The sequence below is a fragment of the Thunnus thynnus genome, chromosome 20 (assembly GCF_963924715.1).
Source record: "Thunnus thynnus chromosome 20, fThuThy2.1, whole genome shotgun sequence".
NCBI lineage: Eukaryota > Metazoa > Chordata > Actinopteri > Scombriformes > Scombridae > Thunnus > Thunnus thynnus.
The window spans coordinates 334,825-358,770 of NC_089536.1; the positions used below are offsets into that span (position 1 = coordinate 334,825).

General features: G+C 41.1%; 2 protein-coding genes and 1 long non-coding RNA gene across 7 annotated transcripts in view; 1 reads left to right on the forward strand and 2 right to left on the reverse strand.

Moving 5' to 3' along the window:
* Positions 1–2,307: 2,307 nt before the first annotated feature.
* Positions 2,308–5,298, reverse strand: LOC137172744 (cartilage matrix protein-like). Its single transcript, XM_067577357.1, has 3 exons — positions 5,146–5,298; positions 3,123–3,155; positions 2,308–2,598 (listed from the first exon to the last, which is right to left on the reverse strand). The coding sequence occupies exons 1-3, from the start codon at positions 5,186–5,188 to the stop codon at positions 2,378–2,380; spliced, it is 297 nt and encodes a 98-aa protein (XP_067433458.1). The 5' UTR covers positions 5,189–5,298; the 3' UTR covers positions 2,308–2,377.
* Positions 5,299–10,298: 5,000 nt separating this feature from the next.
* Positions 10,299–23,946, forward strand: part of LOC137172747 (uncharacterized) — a 272,865-nt gene continuing 259,217 nt past the window's right edge. The window contains exons 1-3 of one of the 4 annotated variants that reach the window (XR_010925038.1): positions 10,299–10,456; positions 12,428–12,519; positions 13,536–13,741. This is a non-coding gene — a long non-coding RNA (uncharacterized lncRNA). Of the gene's footprint in view, positions 10,457–11,916; positions 12,231–12,421; positions 12,520–13,535; positions 13,742–23,946 lie in introns of those variants that run through there. The other 3 variants (XR_010925035.1, XR_010925036.1, XR_010925037.1) reach the window with 3 other exon arrangements.
* Positions 15,703–23,927, reverse strand: LOC137172727 (scavenger receptor cysteine-rich type 1 protein M130-like). Of its 2 annotated transcripts, none has more exons than XM_067577339.1 (5): positions 23,542–23,927; positions 23,166–23,447; positions 20,275–20,604; positions 19,555–19,637; positions 15,703–19,425 (listed from the first exon to the last, which is right to left on the reverse strand). In XM_067577339.1, the coding sequence occupies exons 1-5, from the start codon at positions 23,894–23,896 to the stop codon at positions 19,306–19,308; spliced, it is 1,170 nt and encodes a 389-aa protein (XP_067433440.1). In that variant the 5' UTR covers positions 23,897–23,927; the 3' UTR covers positions 15,703–19,305. The 2 variants fall into 2 exon arrangements, with proteins under 2 accessions (XP_067433440.1, XP_067433439.1); XM_067577338.1 differs by having other exon boundaries at positions 19,546–19,637.

Here is a 23,946-nt window from a genome sequence, read left to right on the forward strand (position 1 = left end):
ACAATATTCTGATAGATTAAAATAAAGAACTAACCAGCAGTAAGATAACTTTATATCTAACTGTAAGAATCCAAAACAGCTTTTAAAACTTGATATCTAAAGATTAATTCTGACACCAGCAGATCAGTGTGGTGTTAACATGTATCACTGTTTGATGATAACAGACTCTTTGCCTACCTGAGCTGTTGGCACTGTTACAGAGGTTGATGGTGAGGTTAGGAGGAACGAGGAGTCGATGACACTGAACATGTGAATTTCATCAGGATCTGAGGCGATGGTCCTCAGCTGAGCCTCGTTTACATTCTTTACACCTGAGAGAAAAATGTTAAAACTGAACCATAAAAACTTAAAATAAGAAAAGAATTTGGTTGGAAAAGTAATAAAATTATTGTTTCCTGCTGCTTCCTGCTCCTTAATTAAACCTGAATTGACAGAACATGCTGATGGTTGTGCATTTTTAATCCTATTAAACAGAAATCATATGTCCTTCATTATCACTACCAAAGCACACCACATATTTAGATTTACTTTCTTCCTTGTGAGCAGCAGATTGGTTTAATTCATTTCAGCCCACTATTAAAAGACTTGATTTAATAATGTAAGACATTAACTGATATAAACTATAAATGTAGTCATACACATCATCTTAAGAGTCTTACTAACTAACGTTTTCATTGTAGCAAAATATCATGTTTAATTCATATTAATGTCACGTTATTCTTTCATGGTAAAATAATGTAGTTTCAGAGTTGCAGAGAGAAAGTCAATCACCAATAGTGTAGATCTCAATGCCAGAGTGTCTCAGGTGCTGTGAGGGGAGGAATACGTCGTCCCAAGACTCTCCATCAGTAATCAGGATGAGAATTTTTTGGGAGTCTGAACGCATTCCCTTATTGGGTTTAAACAAATCATATTGGATGCGACTCAGAGCTCTTCCTGTATGACAGAAATAAAGAGGCTTTAAAAGATACAGAGACTTTATTTCATGTGTTGCTTGTTCCATAAATGCTTGTTCTATAAATGAAAATACTTTTTACTAATTTTATCTGAAGTCTGTTCTGAAGATGTTATTTGTTAGCAGAGACACAGTTTTCTTGATCTGTCAAGCAGGTGAATTTCATTCACAAATTGCTGGATATATTCAATATATTCTATACTATAAATACTTTAAGTTAAAATTTTGTACAAAATATGGATCACTGACAGCTTCTCTTTCCACCGCTGACAGACCTAAATACAGAAAGTAAATATATTTGGATCTAATCAGAGTCTCTGCCTCAGTCCCTCACAGTGTAAACTATGAAGTTGTAGTAGTCTCCTCTTCTCTGTGGCAGGTTGGCTATGGCCTCCAGCAGGGATTGTTTGGTCTGGTGGGTGTTCAGGTACCACTGGGTCACTGATCTGTCACTGTACTGAAGCACACCTGCAGAAAACACACAGAAATGTGTGAAACTGACACACTGACCCACCTTTTGATTTTAAATGATAATGAGAATAACAATGATAATAATGATAATTGTTGGTTTATTACTGTTATCATTTTGTTGTCATCATTGCACCAACACTATACACACACATCACATGTCTCACACACACTGATGTCTGTACTAATCTGCATATGCATAGAGGGACCAAAGGACTTAAAGGACCATTCCAGCAGTTCAGTCCAGTAGGACCAACAGGCTAACAGGCTAATAACCCCTGAGTCTACTGTCTGACTTTGGTAAATGACTTTAGAGGCTCCTTCCTGGAGGAAATGGACATTGACACCATTGTTGGAGGAGTTGGAGCGAGGCAGTGATGCTGTGGATGAACCAACATGACAAAGTTGTGCATCCCTCCTAGCTAGAATGTTTTGTTCAGAAATGCGGTGTGCTTCAAAGAGTCTGTTCAGTCAGAACATCTGTCCTGCTAACTGATCCAACACGGACCTACACAGAAGGAATGTACAGTATATCTCCACCATGGAAATCAGTGCCTGGATAAAAGATTGTTTTACAAGCTGAATCATAATTACTTTGAGTTATAAATGTGTGTTTCTGTAGATGAAGCACTGAATTTTAAGGTAGGTGTATCACCTGAACATTTCATTTTGAACATTTTGAGAATTCTGCAAGTTATTACAAAGCTAAAATATGTCTGCATGTTTTGGGAAATAACTGGCAGTAATGGAGGCTGTATGCAGACAGCAGTTATTTAGCTTAAACATGTAAAACCACTGGTATGGTCCTTTTATCCTCACATCAGCCATAACCTTGACTACTCCGGTTATCATGTCCCATTTTACTGCTTTGTTGCTCATTTTGAATTCGGGACCTGCACCTGTATTTGAATATTTTCACATTGTGGTGTAAAGATTTTTAGTATTTTGAGTACTTTATACACAAGCAGTAGTAGTAATAGTACCAGGAGCAGTAGTGTGAATAGTTGTAGTAGTAAAAATATTACCGATCTGGACTTTGTCAGGGCCGATGTTGAAGTTGTTGACTATTTGAGTTAGAAAGGACTTAATGTTTTCATGGTCTTCAGAGGTGGTGCTCTTGGATTCACAGACCAACAGCACGATGTCAGCCTTGGCTGTGCTTTCACACTGAGAACCTGGAGGAAAACAGAGGATTGTGGGATACAATACACAAGAGACCAGATATAGAAGCAAGACTAAGACTGTGTCTGAAATCACGCACTATTTACTACAAAGTTCACTCTATTTACCCTCCTCCATTTTGTTTCAGTGTCTGAATTCTGTGTGTAAATTTATCCAACATTTAGAGCCTCAAATGATCCACAATGGAACAAAAAAGTTGTGTTCATGTCATGTACACTACTTCCTGCAAACAATCCCACAATGCCATGCGTTGCATTTTATAGATCTGATATAGATTTTATAGAAATTAGCGGTGTGCAGCTCTACAGCGAGCAGTGATGATGTCCAAAATCTAGATTTTCACCTTTCAATGCTAACATTAGCATATTTTATTAGTTATTAGTTTTGAGGGTATTTGTTCATAAACCAAAGTGGATTCATTGTGCACCACTGATGGAGGTGCGGATAACGTCCTCCAGCTCCTCCTGGGGGATCAGAGGCGTTCCCAGACCAGATGAGATATAGTCTCTCTTTTTACCTGTTGGTTGGTGTTTATCTTCAGCCTGGAGTCCTGCAGAGAAAATCAGAAAATTAATATTTATATTGTTGCAGAGCTGTGAACTGAACAAACACTGTGAGGCTTTGCGGCAGCTCAGAGCTCATCTCACTGAAAACACACAGATGTTGAAGTCGATGCTACAAACAATTATAATTTGTGTATGAAAATAACATGTTAAATTTTCAGTAACTAGAAAAGGAGCTACTGCAGTATGAGGTACTCTCAATTATTCTAGGGTGAAAATAATCCCCATAAAAAGACAAAAATTGAAGGAAAAACAAACGTCTCTCTTTGCCTGGTCAGTCTGAAACTTTAAAACCTTTTTTCTCGACCTCACTGCTTCTACTTTCTACTTCTTCTCTGAAGAGCAGCAGATGAGATGAACACATGAACACAAGCTCAACAGACGCTTCATACAGAGTTAAAGGAAAACTAACATGTTGGTTTGTTTCCTGTCTGATCGTCTGACTGCTCGTGTTTCTGACCTATCAGACGTCTTTTTAATGATGTCACCATGTTCACAGATCTCATATTAACTTGTTGAGTACGATGTTGTTACTACTGATAGAAATGATGAACAAAACTATGAAAATAAGCCAGAATTATGTTTTAGTGCAACAGACTGGTTCATATAGAGTTAACCAACAGACTGGTTCATATAGAGTTAACCAACAGACTGGTTCTTGTAGAGTTAACCAACAGACTGGTTCATATGGAGTTAACCAACAGACTGGTTCATATAGAGTTAACCAACAGACTGGTTCATGTAGAGTTAACCAACAGACTGGTTCATGTAGAGTTAACCAACAGACTGGTTCATGTAGAGTTAACCAACAGACTGGTTCATGTAGAGTTAACCAACAGACTGGTTCATATAGAGTTAACCAACAGACTGGTTCATGTAGAGTTAACCAACAGACTGGTTCATGTAGAGTTAACCAACAGACTGGTTCATGTAGAGTTAACCAACAGACTGGTTCATGTAGAGTTAACCAACAGACTGGTTCATGTAGAGTTAACCAACAGACTGGTTCATATAGAGTTAACCAACAGACTGGTTCATATAGAGTTAACCAACAGACTGGTTCATGTAGAGTTAACCAACAGACTGGTTCATATAGAGTTAATGCAACACAGCAGCTCAGAATGACTTCAATACCCAGAAATCCTGTGTGGTGACATCATATAACCACTGTGCTATTTAAAGACTGTATGTGTGATGAGCTGCTTCTCAGAACTGAAGCCTCTAACCGCAGGTTAAAGCATCAGTTCACTAGAATTATTTCACCTGATTTTGAGATATCGGCCTTTTCTTCATCATCGTCCTCAGTACGAGCTCATGCTGTGCAGCCAGACTTTGTTTAAACTTGCAGGACTTTATTTTAAATTCTAGATGAGATCCCAAAGTTTATAAAAATACACAAACTGTCTTCTGAGTTTTGGGGAAATGTGTCTAAACTGATGCAGCAGCATCAGTTTTTTTTTCTCCAATATAACAAGAAACAGTGGTCCTCAGTTGGTAATATAGGACTGTGTGTGTGTGTGTGTGTGTGTACTTGCATTTGTACCCTTTGGGGACATGACTAAAGTCTCCATAACGTAAATCATTACATCATCACAGTATCTGATGGCTGCAGTTACTTCTTACTTTACAGATTCTACATTCAAAACACAACACTGTTGTCAGGTGAAAACCTTGTATCTCCAAATGTCAGATTTTGCAGAAACTCAGTGAAACAAACTAGTTTTAATTGGATGACTGGATGCATTTTTGTCATCACAGTTCAACTTATTACAACTTACATGTAAACACATCAGTCATTAAACTCTGTGAAAAGAAGCGATGTGAAACTATCAGGACTGAACTGAAGATACTTCACTACTTTTTACTGATAAAGTTTACCGTCAGTGAAGTTTTGAATGCAGGATTTGACTTAAATTCAGTATCTTTACAAAGGAGTTTTAAACCTTTCACACATCCATCATTAAAGCAGAGTCCTACCTGAACTCCACAGCAACACCAACACCATCAGCAGGTGATCCATGACCAGCTAGACCGTCTGTCTCTGTCTCTGTCTGACGGACTCGTCAGCTCTCCTCTGCTAATAACATGTTCTGTTTCCTCTTTTATCTCATCAACCACGAAACAAACTAACTGATGAGCAGCTTCTCAGAACTGAAGCCTCTAACTGCAGGATGTTTTTGATTTTAGTTACAGGAAGCGGCTCAAACACGTGTATTTCATTAAAACAACAGTCAGTCCTGTATGTGACAGGACATGCTCTGCTGTTGCCATGGTAACAGATGTATACTCTGTAATCTCACATCAGATGCTCATCAGTTAGTTTGTCCCCAGACGCTTTCCTGTCACATTAAAACCTCTAAACTTAATTTTGTTTGCATTAAAACAAACTATTTTATGTAGTTCAGGAAGTTTGTGCAGCTGATTTAGAGAAACACTTTGAGAGGCCTCCCTTCTGGGGACATAAAGAGTTAAACAGAGTGGTTCATGTAAGGGATAATCAAAGAGTAGGTCATCCTGCTTACACCACGGTCATTTGCCAACAATATAAAATAAAAGCAATCGCAAATTTTTGGATAAAGTTTTGCAGTCAAAATCAAAAGGTTATGTAGAAGGAGCTTACTGTTGTCATGACAAGGAAGAATTCTCAACCCTTTTACAACCAAGCAGTATGACCTGCATGATAAAGTACGAATTACAACAGGGTGAGGTAAGGGACGGTTATGGCTGCATCATGTTGTGACTGTGCAGACATAGACCTAACAGGTTACCAGGAAATGACAAAATTTTAATGTTGCTGAGCTTTAGTTAATTGAGTTGCAGCACTACTTCATAGACATTCACTAAATTGATTAGGTTAAATAGGAGACATGCCAAACAGGTGCTCAATTATTGGTTTGTTAGTTCATCAATTTTATTGGTTCATTTTTATTTCAATTAAACTATATCAGATAACAAAATAGTCTATATTAACAATTTAGAACAGGTCTAGCCCTCAACCAGCAAAAAATAAACTAGCCTACCTTTTTTTTTTGCACTGAAGCTGTTAATGAGCCTGTATTAACAATCAACGACTAGTCAACCTTTGATGATGGGTAACGGTGCTTGTGGAGGTATGGCAAGACAGCATCTGGCCCCATGTGTCCCTCTCTGATATGGATGAGACCCAGTATGATGTGAGGCAGGTCTCACATCGGTGGCCTGTCACAGACATAATCCGGCCACTTTCCAGGCCCACATCCAAGACCAGACCCACAGCAGTGCTCTGTAGGCTGTGGTTTGTGTAGATCCGGGAGAGGGGTGCAGAGAGACTCATCTGAGAGGCAAGAAATTAATTTGAATAAGTAATTTGGGGAAGCGGGAGGATGGATTATTAAAGCATATAAAAATCATATAGTCTATGCTTCTATCACCTAAATATCTCACCCTAATTCACCCTATCAGCTCCCAGGAGTAGGGGAGAACAGGGACAGTTGTAACATGGGACAGTTGTAACACCTTGAATTCCTCCAATCAGAAACAAGCTACAGTGATTATACTCACTCTGCACATGCTCAGTTAGATTGTCTTCTTGCTTACAAAAAAGGAGCCACATTTGAAACTCCCAGAGAAAGTTACCAGGGAAAATGTTTTCTTTAGGTAAAAATTCAACTTTTCTATCAGATGTATTTTTTGGATACTGTCTTGAGATCAAATGTCTAGGAATCCAAACAAGTATTATTAGCATCACTGTTCTGTAAGCTGAAAATAGAAATTCCTAACATGTGTCAAACTAGCAGTCAAGCTAGTTCACATGAGGTGAAAACATGGCTGATGATACTGGGACGGTTGTAACGCCTTGTTACAACTGTAAGTTACATTTATATTTTAAAAACCTAAAGGCCTACATAGACTAGATAGATAGTTCAGACTCAGTTATAAGAGGATGATGGACACTGGTGTCTTTTTACCGCTTTTCCTGTGGTGTTTCAACATGGCTTTAAAGACACAATTGCTTGATTTGAACTCCTATTACTTATTATATTGAAATGTGATATATGGCAGTTGATACAAGCTCTAATGCTCATTAAACTTGCCACACTGTACTCACCACCAGCTGTAGGTAAGGTGTCAGATCCTTGTGCCATTTTTCACTTGGTTTCTTCCTTTTCTTCTCAATTTCTTTTTCCTCTGCTGTGTCTAATTCTTCAAAATTCTCCAAACAGATTGTAAGAAATGTTAAAATCAGCCATTGGTGTGTTTTTCATCCCGGTCGTTGGTTTATTAAGTTGATAACTTATAACTATAACTAACTATATAACTTGATAACTATATATAAACAAACAAATAAACAACCATCAAAGACTCAACAGGTGATCTAGTGTGGAGACAGACGCTCTTAGTTTCTGTTTCCTTTTCCTCCTCTTCTCCTTTCTCCTTTTAATTCATTCATTATATCCAACTAATGCAGCAGGAAATACAAAGTACAACAGGACACATCTTTGTTGTTTTCTCCTCGTGTGAATGCTGTGTTTCAAGCACAGCAGCAGAGAGAGAGTACTAGACTATTACTTCCTCCTACAATGTAAAACATTCAGTGAAATAAGGAACATTTACTTCAACAAGTTCAACTGTGTAACTTCAGATTTCAAAGAGCTTAATGAGCTCTCAAAGTTAAAAATACTCCCGGGAGAAGGAGACAGGACAGATCTTACTGCCCAATATATATCCACATGCCACAACCTGAGGGACAGTGAATGACACACACTCACACACATGCATAGGATATACTGTATAGGCTATATATAATTAATATAAATATTAACATTGTTCTCAAAGGTGAGGAGAGGGAGCTATAGAAAGTATGAGATAAACGACTGACCAGTCAGTGGTTAACAGAGTTTTCACGTCACCTTTTACTATCAGTTCAGCTTGAGAAAAAGAATTTCACATGGCGTGCTGTAAAAGAAGAGAAGTAGACAGCGAAATGGACAGACTCGTAGTGGGCAGTCCAAAACCATTATGTCTCATAAATCACAAATCTTTTGAGCAAACACCCACTCAGATGATCTGAAGTGTGTCCTTACCTTCTACACAACAGAGTCAGACACTGTGTTCCTGATCTTTTATCTTTCATTTAGTTTAGTGTAATATGGTAAATACACATAAATAAACACTACAAACACACACAGGAAACCTGCCGTATACTAGTTACATTTCAGAACTGAAGTTTTTATAGTTTCTGGGTCTGAATGATTAAAAACAGAATCTGAGCAGCAGAGGTAGAGATATCCTGACTTTTAGTCCAGAAACACTGGATCCTACATTTCCCATAATGCACCTGCAGAGTTTTTCATCAGAGCCTCCCTGCAGGTGGACAGACAGTTGGTGTGATTGTTTAATGTGTAAAATCTTTCCTTCTTTCTGATCCTAAACTGTATGTGAGACACCTGAGTGAGGATGGCTTCTGATTGGCTGTCGCCTCAAACACGGCTCGTCTGCCGATTTGCTAACGAGCTTCGTAAACAAACGATTTTGTCACTTTAATTTTTCCATCAGCTGCTAAAACTGAAACATGGAGAATTATTCTGTGAAGCATCTAATAAAGAACTCATCACAATAAAACATCTGTCAGCTGATAATCTGTAGTTTTTTTAATTTCTCTGGCAGGTAAATCCCCAGGAACAGGTAACCATGGAAACCAGATAATCAGACACCCAGCAGCAACACAGTTTAACTTAATACACCCTGAAACACAATAAAGAATATTGCAGTGAGCGGTGGGATCAGGTTAATGTGAGCGTCTTTAAACAGGCGGCAGCTTTATTGGAATAAAAACATGTTATTGGAATAAACAGTGTTTGGAGGTTATTGCTTCAGTCTGTATTCAAACCAGCTGTGATCTGATTGGCTGCTGCTGCAGACTCTCCAACTGTATTTGGTTAGCACATATTGACAGGATGCACACATTTGGTTATAAGATATTGACAGGACCTGTGTGTGTGTGTGTGTGTGTGTGTGTGTGTGTGTGTTTGTGTGTATGTGTGTGTATGTGTGTGTGTGTGTGTGTGTGTTTGTATGTGTGTGTGTGTATGTGTGTGTGTGTGTGTCATCAGGTCATCAGGTCTGCAGTTATACTTAAAGTCTAAAGTTAATAAATGTTAATAAGCAGATTTTCGTCTGCAGCTACGTTTTTCTTCCTTCATGAGCAGCAAGAATTTCATTGTATGATAATCTGAGGTTTAAGTAAAACTGGATTATCTGAGCTCTCGGCTGTTTGCATCTGCAGTCGTTAGAGACTGAAAGCAATTTGGTGCATTTTGCCAGAGAAGAATGTGTCAGTGTGTTACTGAGAACTGTCTCAAAACTTTAGTTTGTTTAAGCTGTTGCATTAATATCAGAGCGCTGTGTGACTGAAACTAAGACTGTTGATGAGATCCTTCTCTTTTTATACATACTGAAGTATTATCACTCTTCTCTTGTTTAAGTACTGTTTTAATAATGTGTGTTTTAAGACACTTTTTAATTTTTTAACCATTTTGATAATATTTTTTTATAAAATTTTAGATAACAAGTTTTTTTATTGTTTCTTGAACATGTAGCTTAGAGACTTTCCACTCTGAGGAAAACAGGAAGCAGTTTGTAGTTATCAGAACGTGCAGCAGTCTCTGCAGCTCATGTTGTGCCTGAGACAGGAAGTGGAGGTTTCTTTTTTTACCTCAAGACGCACTGTGGCCTTTCATCTGAAAGCTGAGCTGAAATTTGTCCTAAAACCCTCCACCACTGCTCATACTATCAAACTGTCATAGTGGAGTAGAAAGTACAATATTTCCCTCTGAAATGTAGTGGAGTGGAAGTATAAAGTGTCACGTCCTGCCTGGACTTTCTGTTTGTTTTTTGGACTCTTTGTGTTTTTGTGGTCTTTGGGTTTCCAGTGTTACACCTCTGTTGCCCTTCTGGTCATATGGTTTTGCTTATGAAGTGGGTGCTGGTTTTACAGGGCGGCCTTTGTCGGTCAGCTTGGGGTTGTACTTGGGTTTGTGTTCATGGTTATTCCTGGACAGATTAGTGTAGGTTGTATTGAGAGTTCCCCTGTTTCATCACCTCAGTTCCCCCCACCTGCACCTCATCTCCTCGTTAGACCAGTTAGTCCTGGTTTCCTGTTCAGTCTTTGTTGGTTCTGTTTCGTTCTGTTTAGATTCCTGCATGCACTCCGGTTTGCTCTTCACTCCTAATAAAGAGTTTTCTTCAGACCTGCTTCACCTTCAGTCTCAGAATTTGGGTCCATTCCTGCTACTCACCGAGACATAAAGTAGCATCACATGGAAATACTCAAGTAAAGTACAACTACCCCGAAACTCACACTTTGTACTTGCAGCATGTGCAGCAGTATTCACACCTTCAATATCAGTTTATAAATAGGCTGCATGGAGGCGTCTCAGTGGGCAGAGATAGAAATTCTTCAGTATAGCAGGGAGTTTCTGTTCTCTTTAAAGTCGACACATTAAAAAAAACTTTGACTGCACTTTTTACTGCTATCTTTAGAGAACACACACACACACACACACATATACACACACACACACACACACACACACATACATACACACACACACACACACACACAGAGATTCAATTAGTCCTTCTGTAGAAGACAAAAGCGTAAACAACACTCACTAACTGGCTGAACGCCGCCTCAGCAGAAACTAAACTGGTAACATCTCAATCCTCAGTTGGATTCACACACACACACACACACACACACACACACACACACACACACACACACACGCTGGATCACAGATATTGTTATTAATATCCAGGTTGCCCACAGGAGCAGCAGGATGTTGTTATTGTATTCAGCAGATTTACAGATTCTCCCTGCAGACTCTGACAGTCTGACTGAACGCATCACACGTCTACAAAGTCTTTATGGCGTCGTCGTTTTCCCGCCTGCAGGCAGAAACCCAAGAAAATCAGATCTGGGTTTAAAAAAAAAAAAAAGACAAAATGCAAAACACTGTTCTACTGTTTCTACTTTTATCTGCCATGTTGGCTCTACTTCACATGATCCCCCACACCGGTCTGCCTGCTGCACGTCTCCGTCGCTTTAAATCATTTTACTGCCGTCAGTAATTAACAAACTGATAAAAAGTTTACAGTTTATGGTGAAGTTCTGTATTTATGTTGAATGTGATAAATCAGTTGTTTCTGTCTGTCGTTGTGTTGATGTGATGATGCAGATGAGGTGACGCTGCTCAGATTAATGTTAAATTGAGGAAAGTGAAGGAAATTAATAACGTTAATAAAGAAATGAGGAAAGTCACAGCGAAGGTCAGCTGGAGCGTCTGACCTCTGCGGACCAGACAGGAAGTGACTCACCTGACAGAGCAATTATTTTTGAAAATGGTGCTGCAGCTTCATCTGTCGTCGTAATGGAGAATCCTACGACAACCAGAATGCATTGTGTGTGTGCGTCCCGTCCAGTCCGCTCCTGATGACGGCGGGCGGTGAAGACGTTTCCCAGCAGAGCGAGAGTATTGAGCAGCATTATATCTCTTCACTGAAGCTTCATTGTCACTTACAAACGTTTTCCTCATGTGGTCTGGTGACATCATAGCGATGCAAACAGCGAGCTGGAGTTATGCGGATCGTTGCTGACTCGCTGAGAGCTGCATGTTTACGGAAGGGTTTGTCCTCCATATTGTAAATAATATATTAATATTCAGCTACGGTTACAGCTGTAAAACTCTGTAGTGTCTGATTCCAACATCATATCATGAAACTACTTTTCTTTCAGATTTGCTGATATTTTAGTGTCGCCAGCGACAGAACAACATGGCGGACGGCGTTCTGGGAGACCGTTGCTAACTACGTTGGTTGCTGAAGAGCGGTTTTGAAGCTCAACTATCAACCGTCGCCATCTTGGCAGTGCGTGACGCTGCCTAACTCCCGGCCAATCAAAAATGGGCAAAGAGGCGGGCTGAATAGCTGAAACAAGCCACCTAGCGGCTGGCGGACCTGTCACTCAAAGCAGCCATGTCCTTCATTATGCAGAACTTTACGGCTTAATAAAATTTAAACAGGTTATAAAAAAATTCCCCCCCCCCTGTACAGTTGTCATGAAAGGAAATTAGCTACAGAGACCAGAACCGTTTGTTGCACCAGGCTGTAAACATGTTTGTTTCTGCTGTGAGGTTGGTATTGAACATGTGACTCGCTTTTGGAGCCTCAAGTGGTCGTTTGAGGAACTGCAGCTTCTGGTTTCATCTTTCAGCCTCAGAAGTTGCCGCTTGGTCTTCACATGTCCAATAGATTCTTCCCACATGAGAACCGCTGGAATCAACCTGAAAATCGATGGAGTCGTCCTTTAAGGTGAGTGAGTGGCGTGTTGCCATGGTAACTGGTGATTGTTTATGACTTTGGTGTGTCACTGTGTGTAAATGTCACCGCTGACACGGCTGCTGTTGTTTTGATGCAGAGCGAAGTGTGTTTAAAGCCTATTGACAAAGACAGGAATCCATCACACACACACTAACACACTAACACACACACACACACACACACTAACACACACACGCACACACAATCACACACACACACTAACACACACACTAACACACACAGTGTTAGTGTGTGTGTTAGTGTGTGTGTGTGTGTGATGGAGGCATGATGGAGGGATGATGGAGAGATGGGGGGGTGATGGAGGGATGAGGGAGGGATGAGGGAGGGGTGATGGAGGGATGATGGAGGGGTGATTATCTGTAGAGAGTTGACTCAGCAGTGGTGTAAATGAAGTAAAGTAGTTTTCCTGCTGCTTCATACTTCAGACGTCAGCTGGGGCAGCAAATGAGGACGGTTTTGTCTCGTTGTTATTTTCTGTGCTTGTATGCAGGTTCTGGAAATACACACCGGTCCTCCGTTCTTAATGTTTACCCCTCCTCTCTTCATCATTGACTTCCATCATCTGGTTTGTTTTTTAAAGCCTTACTGGTCAGTCAGTTTTCAGCTGACACCTCGACCCTCTCTTGCCTATTTATCTGGAGGACTGGGAGGACTGGGAGGACTGGGAGGACTTTGTCATGTCTGGAGATATTTTTGTACCATTATCACTTTTTTGGGGGCTTCAATCTGAATTCTCACCTACATAGTCAGTTCCTGCTCTGACTCCAAACATGTTTTAAAACATAAATATCTTTGTGTCTGAGATGGTTTTCCACAACAACAACATAAAAGTTTAATATTCTAGTTAAAACTCTAAAAAGTTTCCCTGCTGGACACCAGATGTTTCCTCCTTCACTGTAAAGTTCATTGTCATTCTTCATGTAAAGGTTGAAATGAAACACAGATGTGACATCATACATTACTGTTAGTGTTTAAACTGTGTTCAGGCTCTCTGCTGCCATCTGCTGCTCACATGAAGTTACTGCAGCAACAAACTGGAACAGATGCACAGAAGTGTTTCAGCAGTTAGTGAAGAGGAAATTCATTTCATGTTTTGCTGTTTTTTCTGTTTCTGTGAGTTTAGCAGCTCTTTTACTGTCTCGTTGTGTCTTATTGTGTTGGTGTTTTTATGGCTCTCGCGGGACAATAAAGATCTGACTTGAACTTAAAAAGATACTTGAAGACTTTGTGAAGTTTGATGTTTGAACTGTTTATTCAAATCACATAAAAGATGCAGAAGAGTTGAAATCTGTTCTTGAATCTTTTATTTAACTGAAACTTTAGATCATCAGATATTTGTAATTTAATATTTTCTCTCAGTAGTTTGTTGTGTTTCATCAGAGCAGAGAGGATCTCTGCGTTCTGTTTGTGAACAGATAAATAATATTTAAGCAGAAGGAAACTGTAACACGTCTTCTGTCTGTTCTTCATCTCGCTGCTGTTTGGACTTTCAGTTTGTTTCAGGTTTGATTTTATGAACTCAATGTCAAGAAGGTGTGAGTGGAGCAGGTGGACCCAAATGCAGATGGTGGCAGGCAGGATCAGATGCAGAAATATTTAATGAAATAATTCAAAACAGTTACAGGAGACACTGAGACACAGGAACAAACATAGAATAAATGCAGGACATAAACGCAGTACGAAAGCAGACGACTCGACAAAGACCGAACTGAAAACTGGACTATAAATGCACAGGGTGCACAGGTGAGGGAAACGAGACACAGGTGAAACACATGAGGTAATCAAACACAGGAAGTAAAGGTGACAAGACACAAGGAGAAAATATTTCAAAATAAAACAGGAACTAAAGTAAACAGAAAACAGGTAACACAACACACTGGCAGACTGGGAGCAGATAAACTGGGGAAGACACTGGGAGCAGATAAACTGGGGAAGACACTGGGAGCAGATAAACTGGGGAAGACACTGGGCTAACAAGGGTGATGCAAGGCAGGTGAGAGGAGGTGCACATAAACACAGGAGGAATAAAGGAACACACAAGGGAAACACAGAGAAAACCAAAACCAGGCAACATAAATGCAACACTGAAAACTCAAGAGAACAAAATACACAAAGAGTCCAAAAATAACAGATAAAGTCCAGGCAGGACACTCAAACACTGAAAGGTTTCAGTCCAACATGGCAGCTTTGAGTTCTGAGCTTCTGTTTAGCTGAGCTGAGCTGTTTCTGTTTATTTAAATTCACTTTAACTGTGATAAAAACCTGTTATATGTGTGAATGTCTACACCAGGCCGACAGATGATTTGCCACCACCTCAAGTTACTCACACGCAGGTGAAGGACAGAGATCTGATTTCAATGAAGATAACGAGGACGCTTTAAAACCAGGTGTGAACGCAAAGGCAAGATCAGATCGTTTCTTATCTGGATAACTTATCTAGATACAGATCACATATTAACACCAGGTGTAAATGGGGTCAGAGAAGAATGTGAAAGCCATGATTGCTTCATATGTGGAGGAAAAACGAGTCCACAGGAGTTACACCTGCAGAACTCAACCTCAGTCGTCTTCTGAAAGGCTCCTTGGATGCTGAGCTAAGCCCACAGTTATGTGATCCTGACACACCTGCATACGCTACAGCTAACCAGATAGCTGAGTTCAAGAGACGTGGAACTGGCAACCTGGGAAAAGCAAGACAAAGACAAGAACAGAATAATGACAAAGGAAGAATAGATGTGGCCAAACCTGCACCACGGTGGAAAGGTCCATATCACGTCACCAGGAAAGTTAGTCCTCTGAACTTTGAGGTGGTCTTGGAAGACACTGCAGAAGACCTTCATGTTGTTAATGTGGCCCAACTGAAGCCATGCTGTCCCACAGCTGAGGAGATGTACATAGAACAACATTGATGGATCCTCAAAATCTTCGACGAGGAACACTATGAGGAAGATTTCCCCGGATCCCCTGCCTCAGGTATGGAGCAGGATAGTATTATTATAAAGAAAACAAACATTAGCACATAGAGTCAGTTTGTAAAAAAGCCTCTTTATGTTCAGGCTTCTCTCAGGACAGAAGGAGTGTGACAACCTGGATTTCACCCATTGAACACACCCCCAGAAACACCCATTTTCACAACATACTCACCGATTCGCTCCTGGTTCGCGCCACAATTCAACCCCTTCCTTGTTATCTGTCATTCAGTTTTTGAGGAGAGCAGGAGAGAGTAATCGGCTGGAGCAGAATGCTCGCTAGCAGTAAATATTACAGTGAGGCTGTTCAATCCCTCATAAAACCGTTGATTCATCTGCCAATGACAGCCAATCCAACATTACCCATATTCCTTCATTCTCCCAGACGGTCCACACTCAATCTTCTCAGTTTGTGTAAAAAAAAAAAAGTGTGAAAGAAATCCGAAGTGGAATTTTGAGTTGAATTATTTTTTTGTTTTGTGGTCTTTGGGACTGTGAGATTTTGGGGCTTTTGTGTAAAAGTGTTAAATATATGAATATTTTATTTTGCTCTAAGATCTTGTGTTGTGTTTGTTGTTGTTGGGTTCCTGAGTACAGTCATTCAGTCATTCTGCTGTGTGTGCATCCTTTTGTGAGGCTTGACTTTGTCACGTGAGTCCGTGATGGCGCCGTCGTGTCACATGCGACGCGCCGTGCTGGACTCTGCGTAAAGAGGTTGTTTACAAGGCAGGAAGAAGGACCTTCTTTTTAAAACCGAGCTACCCTCAGAAGCGTCAAACTGAGACTTCCTGGCGGTGACGGTACGTTCGTTAATCTGCTGCCTGTAGAGCTCACGGCGGACTTTCTCTGTTCTACGTCCGGTCACTACCGTGGGCCCCTACGCGGTCGCCCTCGCCCTCTGGTCTCGTCCCTGACTTGAGACAGCTTAAGAGCACTGAGGTCATGCAAACATGGGAAGGGGAGAGGGGCGGAAGAGGGCCCTCTTCTATGATTCTAGCCACTTAGCCTAACATGGGCTCCTGCGAGCCCACAAACCTGCGCTGGTCTCTCCGACTCGGGAACTCCGAAGGGATGTTGCTCCCCTAAACCTATTTGAATCCTAACAGCTGTAAAGATTCACAGGACGCAACCACCTGGGTCGGCCCGGGGAGGAGTCCTTTTCCCTATAGTGTGAGTGAAACTAACAGTCGCTGGAGCTTACCTCTCGGGGGCTAAGGGGGGTCCTCCTGGGGGAGTCTCCTGCCTCGGTTTCTTGGTGCTCTCTCTCAGAGAAAAAAAAACTATCACACCGGAGCTTCTAAGATTTTATGTGGTTTTTATTTAATCAATTCAAAAATGATACAAAAGTCAATCTACATTAAAAGAATTAAAAAAAGAGAAAAGTAAAAATAAAAGAAAACAGTAAAAAAAGGTAAAAAAGTGAAAAAAGGAAACTGGTTTGGTTTGGTTGTTACATGCCTTTCTATTCCAGGCCTATTTAACCAGAATGGGTTTGATTAAGTAATTTTGAATTTAGCTCAGTTTAGTCTCTCAGTATCTATCTATGTCTATCTGAAGTTAATTTCTAAGTTTGGTAACTGGCTGACATTGACTGTTCACAAACGCTCGACCTCTGGTGTTCAAAAGTTACAACCAGGCACCGATTTTCTGCTCACAGCCGACTTTCACCAGTTTTTACAAAAAATTGCAAAAATGCATCAAAAATTGAAATCTATCATTATCTTTGCTCTGAAGCTCTTTTAGTAACAGAAAGCTCCTCTGTGGTGTGTGACTCCGAAAAAGGAGAGCCAGCAGAATAAAAAGCCCTCTTTATATACACCCTTTACAAAAACCACGACAGAGGGTGCAGGTGCCGTGCGTATAACCTAGCCAGACAAAACCAGTTTCTAAGTTCACTAAAGGTTATTCCACCTGACATGAACCTGCACACAGCTGCACCTGCAGGTGCAAAGAGTTGACTTAAGTTCAGGACCCTTGAAATGAACCTACAGAGTTTATCTAAGTTCAAATGGCTCGACCTGTTCACAGAGTTTATCTGTGAGTGACCTGCAAATGAACTCACAGACAGCTGCACTCACAGGTCCTTCTTCCTCTTAAGAACAACAAGACTGTAACAAAGATGGTGGACACACTGACTTCAAAACCAACACAACCCATGTCTGATATGCAACGTGGTATTAACACCTAGTTACACAACGTCTGATGGTAATGATGGGTGTTTTTCAAGAATTACAATCTCAACAAAGAATAAAATCAAGAGTAAATGGTTATATGAAAAATGATACAGGTATTACATGATTAAATTCAAACATTAAAGGAAAAATAAAAAAACAACGGTCACATTAAAAAATGTGATAAGTAACATAAGTAGGATAATAAAAATGTGAATAAAGGATGTGATGATTAATATAAGTAGAATAATAAAGGAATCAATATATGTATAAATGTGTATTCACATGTATTGTGATTTTGTATGAATAGGTGAGGGAGGGGTGAGTGGGCGGATATGAAAGCAAATGAGGATGAGTGGAGGGGTTAATGTGTGTGTGTGTGTGTGTGTGTGTGTGTAAATGTGATGTTGAAAGTGTGATCAAAAATAACTTGCAGTGACAATTAAATGACAGATTAAAAGTGATATAAGAATATTTGAAAAAAAAAAAACACACACAACGAAATACTCCTAAACCTTGAACCTTGATTACATTGCTTCATCCTGCTGAACAGTTTATCATCCTGAACAAGTTCAGTATTTGTTCTGTTACCCAGATTTATACCTATTGAAGGTGAATGGAAATCATGTCAACCTTCACCATCATAAGGTGATACCAGCATTCAGCCAGTGGATAGGCAAAGAATCAACAAACAGTGACAACAATAATTACACGCTTTTCCCCCTCTCTCAACAACTTAAACATTTAAATAAACTACAAACGAAACAAAACCTGAGTGACAAATCTTAAATGTGAGGAGAGAGACCTGGCCAACACTTCTAACAAAATAATACAAATGAACAAAGAGGACACAGAAAGTCAAACTGTCTCAAGTTGCTTTGGATGTTGTTGGCTGCAGAAGGAGAGAACGTCACTGTGTGAGAAGGTTTTGGTTGGTTTTCTCTTCACACTCTGCTGGTTAAGATGTTTCCTTCAGTCTGCTGCTGCAACTAAACACACTTTAAAGTCAAACTAACTGCTTTCAACAGAGCGTTTGGTGGAGGTTTGAAACCCTGATGTGAATCATTATCTGCTGCACGCTGACAGTAAATGAGAAGCCGAGCAGAAAGCTGATGTGATCTGATGTGTTCACTTTGTCTCCTGTGTGTTTCGCTCTGGATTCTCTCATGATGGACTCACCTGACATCAGTGACATCACACAAGTGTCATGTGTTGTATCAGCTGAGCTGGAAGTCAAACTGCAGCACCAACAGTCAGACATCAACACATCTGATTGTGTCCTTATAAGTGCAGTTTTAACACTTTGTTTCTGTCTTTTTCTTTTATTGTCACAAATCAAACAATAATTGTATTATTTGATTTTCAGTGTGGAGAGGGAGAGGTGCACTAAACTGACCAGAATATCATGGAAATGCTAATTATATTTGGGGGTCTGACATTCAAAATAAAACAAAGTGTAAAAGTGTTATTGATACATTAGAAACTGATTTATTAGCACTGAGCGTTGGTGCTGGTTCCTCGCTGTACTGGGCTGCAAAAACCTGGTTGAGACTGAGAGGAGAGATGAAACCAAAGATGATTTTCTTCTTCAGTGGATTTGTGGCTCCTTGGAGGTCCTACTCTGCTCCCTGGGCTCCTTCCTCTTCAGCCGGCTCTCCTTCAGCTCTGGAAACAACGAGGTTATAAGAATCCAGCTCAATGTTCTCCTGTGGGCCTGACTTCTGCCCCCTGCTGGCCTGGAGAGACATGACAACACAGATCTAAGTTACTGCATCACTCCTCTCTTCAGTTCAATATAAACAGGCTGAGTGCTTCATTTCAACCAGTCCTCTAAACAACAAACATGTGTTCAGTACCTTCAGGACCTTCAGGATGAAAATGACGACAGCGACAACCAACAGCAGAGTCACCGGCAGGACGACCAGTCTGATGATATGAACTGTTGGATCTGACGAGACACATTCAGTCATCACATTAGATCACATGACATCATGAGAACAACAGCTCCCATCAAACAGAAACTTTAGTGACGTTAAATCTCCTAAAATCACTGAAGTGTGAAGCAGCTTGTTGATTATATGTTCATCTGATCTCCTCTGTATGCTGATGATGTTGGACAAAAACAACTCATGTGTTTACAGCCGGTTTGAAAGAATGAATGAAAGTCTGCTGATTGTCTCCTTAAAGCTCCTGTCTGGTTGAAATGATTCAACTGATTGTTAACAATCAACATCTTTACATGCAGTTAAATCAAATGTGATCCTGGTGAAGCTCTGAGTTCTCCTGATGACATTCAGCTCATCATGTAAAGTCCTGTTTATTATCATTATAGTGCTTATCTGGCTTCACTGACTCGTTTGCTGCCTTTTACTTTTCACTACAACACAGTTGTTATGGTTCAATAACATTAAAGAAGCCGGGAAGGAAACAGTTTACAGTTCCTTCATCAGATTCTGCCTCAGCTCTCTGTAGGTCGCTGGGTCGGTCCTGCTGCCTGATGACTTTTTATCATGTTTTACAAACATAGAAACAAAGTCAGTGTGACGTCTCAGTTCCACTGAGTTTCACACTCTGCTTCAGCTTACCTGTGACAGTGAGAGACAGCAGACGGCTCTCAGAGAAGAAGTTATGAGCAAAAACATAGACGCCATAAACACAGCTGTAGCTTCCTTGATGGGCGGGGTCTGCAGCAGGAAACAGGAAGTCAGCGGAGTGACTGACAGCTGGCTGGGTGTAGTTGTGTGCTGTGTTGGAGGAGGTGAAGGTGAGCTGGAAGGAGCCTCCTGGGTATTGAGGCTGGACGGAGCAGCTGATGGTGAAGTTGGAGCCCTGACGCACCAGAAACCCCTGCTGCTGGACCTCGGAGACCCCGTCCATGGTAGAAGACACAGAGATGATTGGCTGAAGCAGCAGGTCTGTAAACACAGAGAGATGATGAATCTTTCTTCCTCTGTGAGAAGCTGAATGTTATTTTCTCCTCATTTGTTTGTTCAAATTAAGGCCTTTTCTTGCTACACACAGACTACTCGTGTGTACGACCCCTGTGACCACTAGAGGGCCCCGTTGCACCAACATATTTCTTCTCTCCTCAAATATAAATTAACACCAAACGTCCTTTTGTGTCGATCTAAAACACAAACATTATTAAAGCTCACAATGGCTGAAATAAAATGTGGTTTAAATAAAAAGGAGTTTTTAATCCGAGAGCTCTTTGTCTTACAAGCAGGGCTGTAGTGGAGGCTAAACGCACGTAAACGCTGTTTACCCACCTCTCAAATTCTGAAACAGTGTTTAAGCAAACTTTCCATCACTTTACAGCTGTTAGCTCAGACTGGCTTCCTACCACAGTTTCTGTTGGAGCTTCTAGGAGCGCTTGTTTTGTTTTCTGTTGGAACATTGTGTCCTTTTATGAGACACGGAGACGTCTGTTAGTGTTAACACGGACCAACAAACCACCACCCACTCCTGCTGCGCTGGTGTTAAAACAAACGAACCCTCTGTGCTGAAGCTAGCAGGCAGACTGGAGCCGCTTTCATGAGACAGACGAATGAATCAGAGTTCAGAGGATCATATATGACATTAACTGACATGTGCAGCATCAAATAATAATCTGTCAGACAAAAGACAACAAAGTAAGTAGCTAGAAAAACTCTTCAGTGAAGCAGAAGTTTTATAAATTGACATTAGTGTTGTTTAAGCGTCCAGTTTATCTGCTGCTGCTTTACATTACAGTAATGTTAATGTAGCTGATAGTTTGATAGCTTGACTGCTGATGTATTCACACTGTGTGTCGTTGGTCCACAATTACTGTAATTAACACCGTACAAGTTAAAGTTCTGCTTCATGCTCTGTCAGACTCTTAAGAGGAAGCTTTTTACATTTCCAGACTGAGTGAAGGAATCAGGAGAGACGAGACAGAAGTGAGGAAGAATCACAGGATGGAACGTTAATGGTGTTGAAAGAAAAACAAGGAGAAAGTAAAGAACTGATTGAAGAAGGAAGAAGGTGAAACTGATTCAACATGTAAAGAAACAGTTGAAGGAGGAAAGAGAAACACATAGAAGCAGCCCAGACGTCAGGTGATGGAGACACATGAACACATTAAAGCAGGAGGCAGAACAAACTGGTAAAGTCTGACTTTCACCTGTATGTAGATCAGGGGTGCACACACTTTTTCAGCATGTGAGCTACTTATAAAGGACTCATGCAGGACTCACGCGGGTCTCACGGGGGACTCACGCAGACCTCACGCAGGACTCACGCAGGACTCACGTTGGACTCACGCTGGACTCACGCAGGCAGGCGTTGCAGAAAGGAACGGAGGATGGATTTTGTTTTCCAGTGACTGGTGAGTCCTGCTGTATTAATTATCTATAGAGGTGATTAAGATTGTTGTTGGTAATGCTCGACTTTGCTGCTGTGAGAAATATGGCCTAATTTCTATCTTTCAGAAAATCTTTCCTTTATTGTCTGTTTGTTGAGCAACATGAGTGAACGTTTACCATCGGAAGACCGGGTTGGCAGTTTAGCTAATGCATGTGTGGGAGAAATAACCAGGTTAGCATAGTTTCAGCTTGTTGAGCCGGTGCTTTGAGTACATTTGTTAACAGGTGTCAGAAGGTGATTTTGTAATGGACTTATTCTTAATGACGTAGTTTTTATATTGTTTAGATGTTAGTTGTTGGTGATGAGTGCACTTCAGCCTCTTTTACACAGCCCGTTCAAAGCGGGAATACTGCGCCTGTAATCCGCCTCGCTGTTCTGTGTGACAGCCGGCATGGCGGGACCGGGAGCTGACGCTGTTGTTTAGCCCGTATTCAGACCACATCAGGCGGTGCGGCGTACAGCTGCAGGGTTGAGGAGGTGTGCGGGGATGCAGGTGTGTTTGTGCTTTGGAAAGTAACCGTTGTGAAACAATCAGAAAATAACGTTTTAATGATCTGATTCATCAGCTTCCTCACTAACGTTACTAGCGCTCCCTCTCTCCATTCACTATCTAGCTCACTCGACCACAGCTGCTCTCTCTCTCTCTCTCTCTCTCTCTCTCTCTCTCTCTCTCTCTCTCTCTCGTCTTTTTTAAAATGAGTCGGGAAGCCGACAGAAAAGTCTAACTTAACTTTTAACGTTGTCAAACAAAGAGAAATGTCCTCCCCTCGTCCTAGTAACGTCTCTTTACTTGCTTATGGCAGAGTTTACAGCTCTGATCAGTCTGATCTCCGTCACGCCTCTGAATCCAGAACGCCGCTACGCTATGAAAAGCTCACACGGAGGCGGCTTTATGCCGGCTCACTGTAAAAAAGTAAAGGCAAAGGCGTCTTTATGGCTATAATGCATTTCTCTGTATAGAAGAGGTGTGTGTGTGTGTGTGTGTGTGTGTGTGTGTGCAAGATCCCACAGTCCGCTACTGCCACTGACTATCACTGTGACAGAGGAAGGAAAATATTACTGTCATAGATGATGTCACTGATGGACTTACCTGAGCAGGTGAGCTCCATGATGGAGGAAGAGGAATATGATGATGCACATTCCCTCAGTGCAGATCCAGAATGAACACAGTCAGAACTGATCCACCATACAGATCTGTCTGAGACTTCATTTCTTCTTCCTGTTGAAACAGCAGAGCCACAGTCCAGAACTCTGCAGGCTGCAGCTGCTTCCTTCAGGGTCCAGTAAGAGTCACTCACTGGTCTCCACTCTCCCCATTTCACCTCCAGTGTACCTGCACAGCGACTGGCTCCTCCCACCAACCTGACAGGCTCTGAACAGAAACAAGAGAGTCATCAGTAAAAGAATAAAGTGAGTTTCATTAGAACAGAAATGAAGCCAAATCAAAGCTGCAGCTCCTCTTCTACCTGAGCAGGTGAGTCCAACAGCTTTGCCAGGTGAGCAGGTGCTTCTAGCTGAGTCTGATCTTCCACAGTCCAGGAGAGCAGACTCATGGCCTCCACACTGGAACTCTTTGGTCCACATCGGAGCCTCCACTTCTCCATAGAGCGCCCCCTGGAGGACTGAAGGAGCCCCACAGCCGAGCTCCCTACAGACCACCTCTGCATCCTGCTGGTCAAAGTCAGCTTCACACACTGAGGACCACGACTGCTCAGACTTCACCTCCAGTCTGCCTGAACACAGACTAGTCCCATTCACCAGCCTGACAGAGTCTGGAGAGAGAGAACCATCATTAGTTTGGGGAATATTTACCTGCAACATTCATATCAATAAAACTTTTTCTGAATTTTAGTTTCAAGTTTATTTTATTT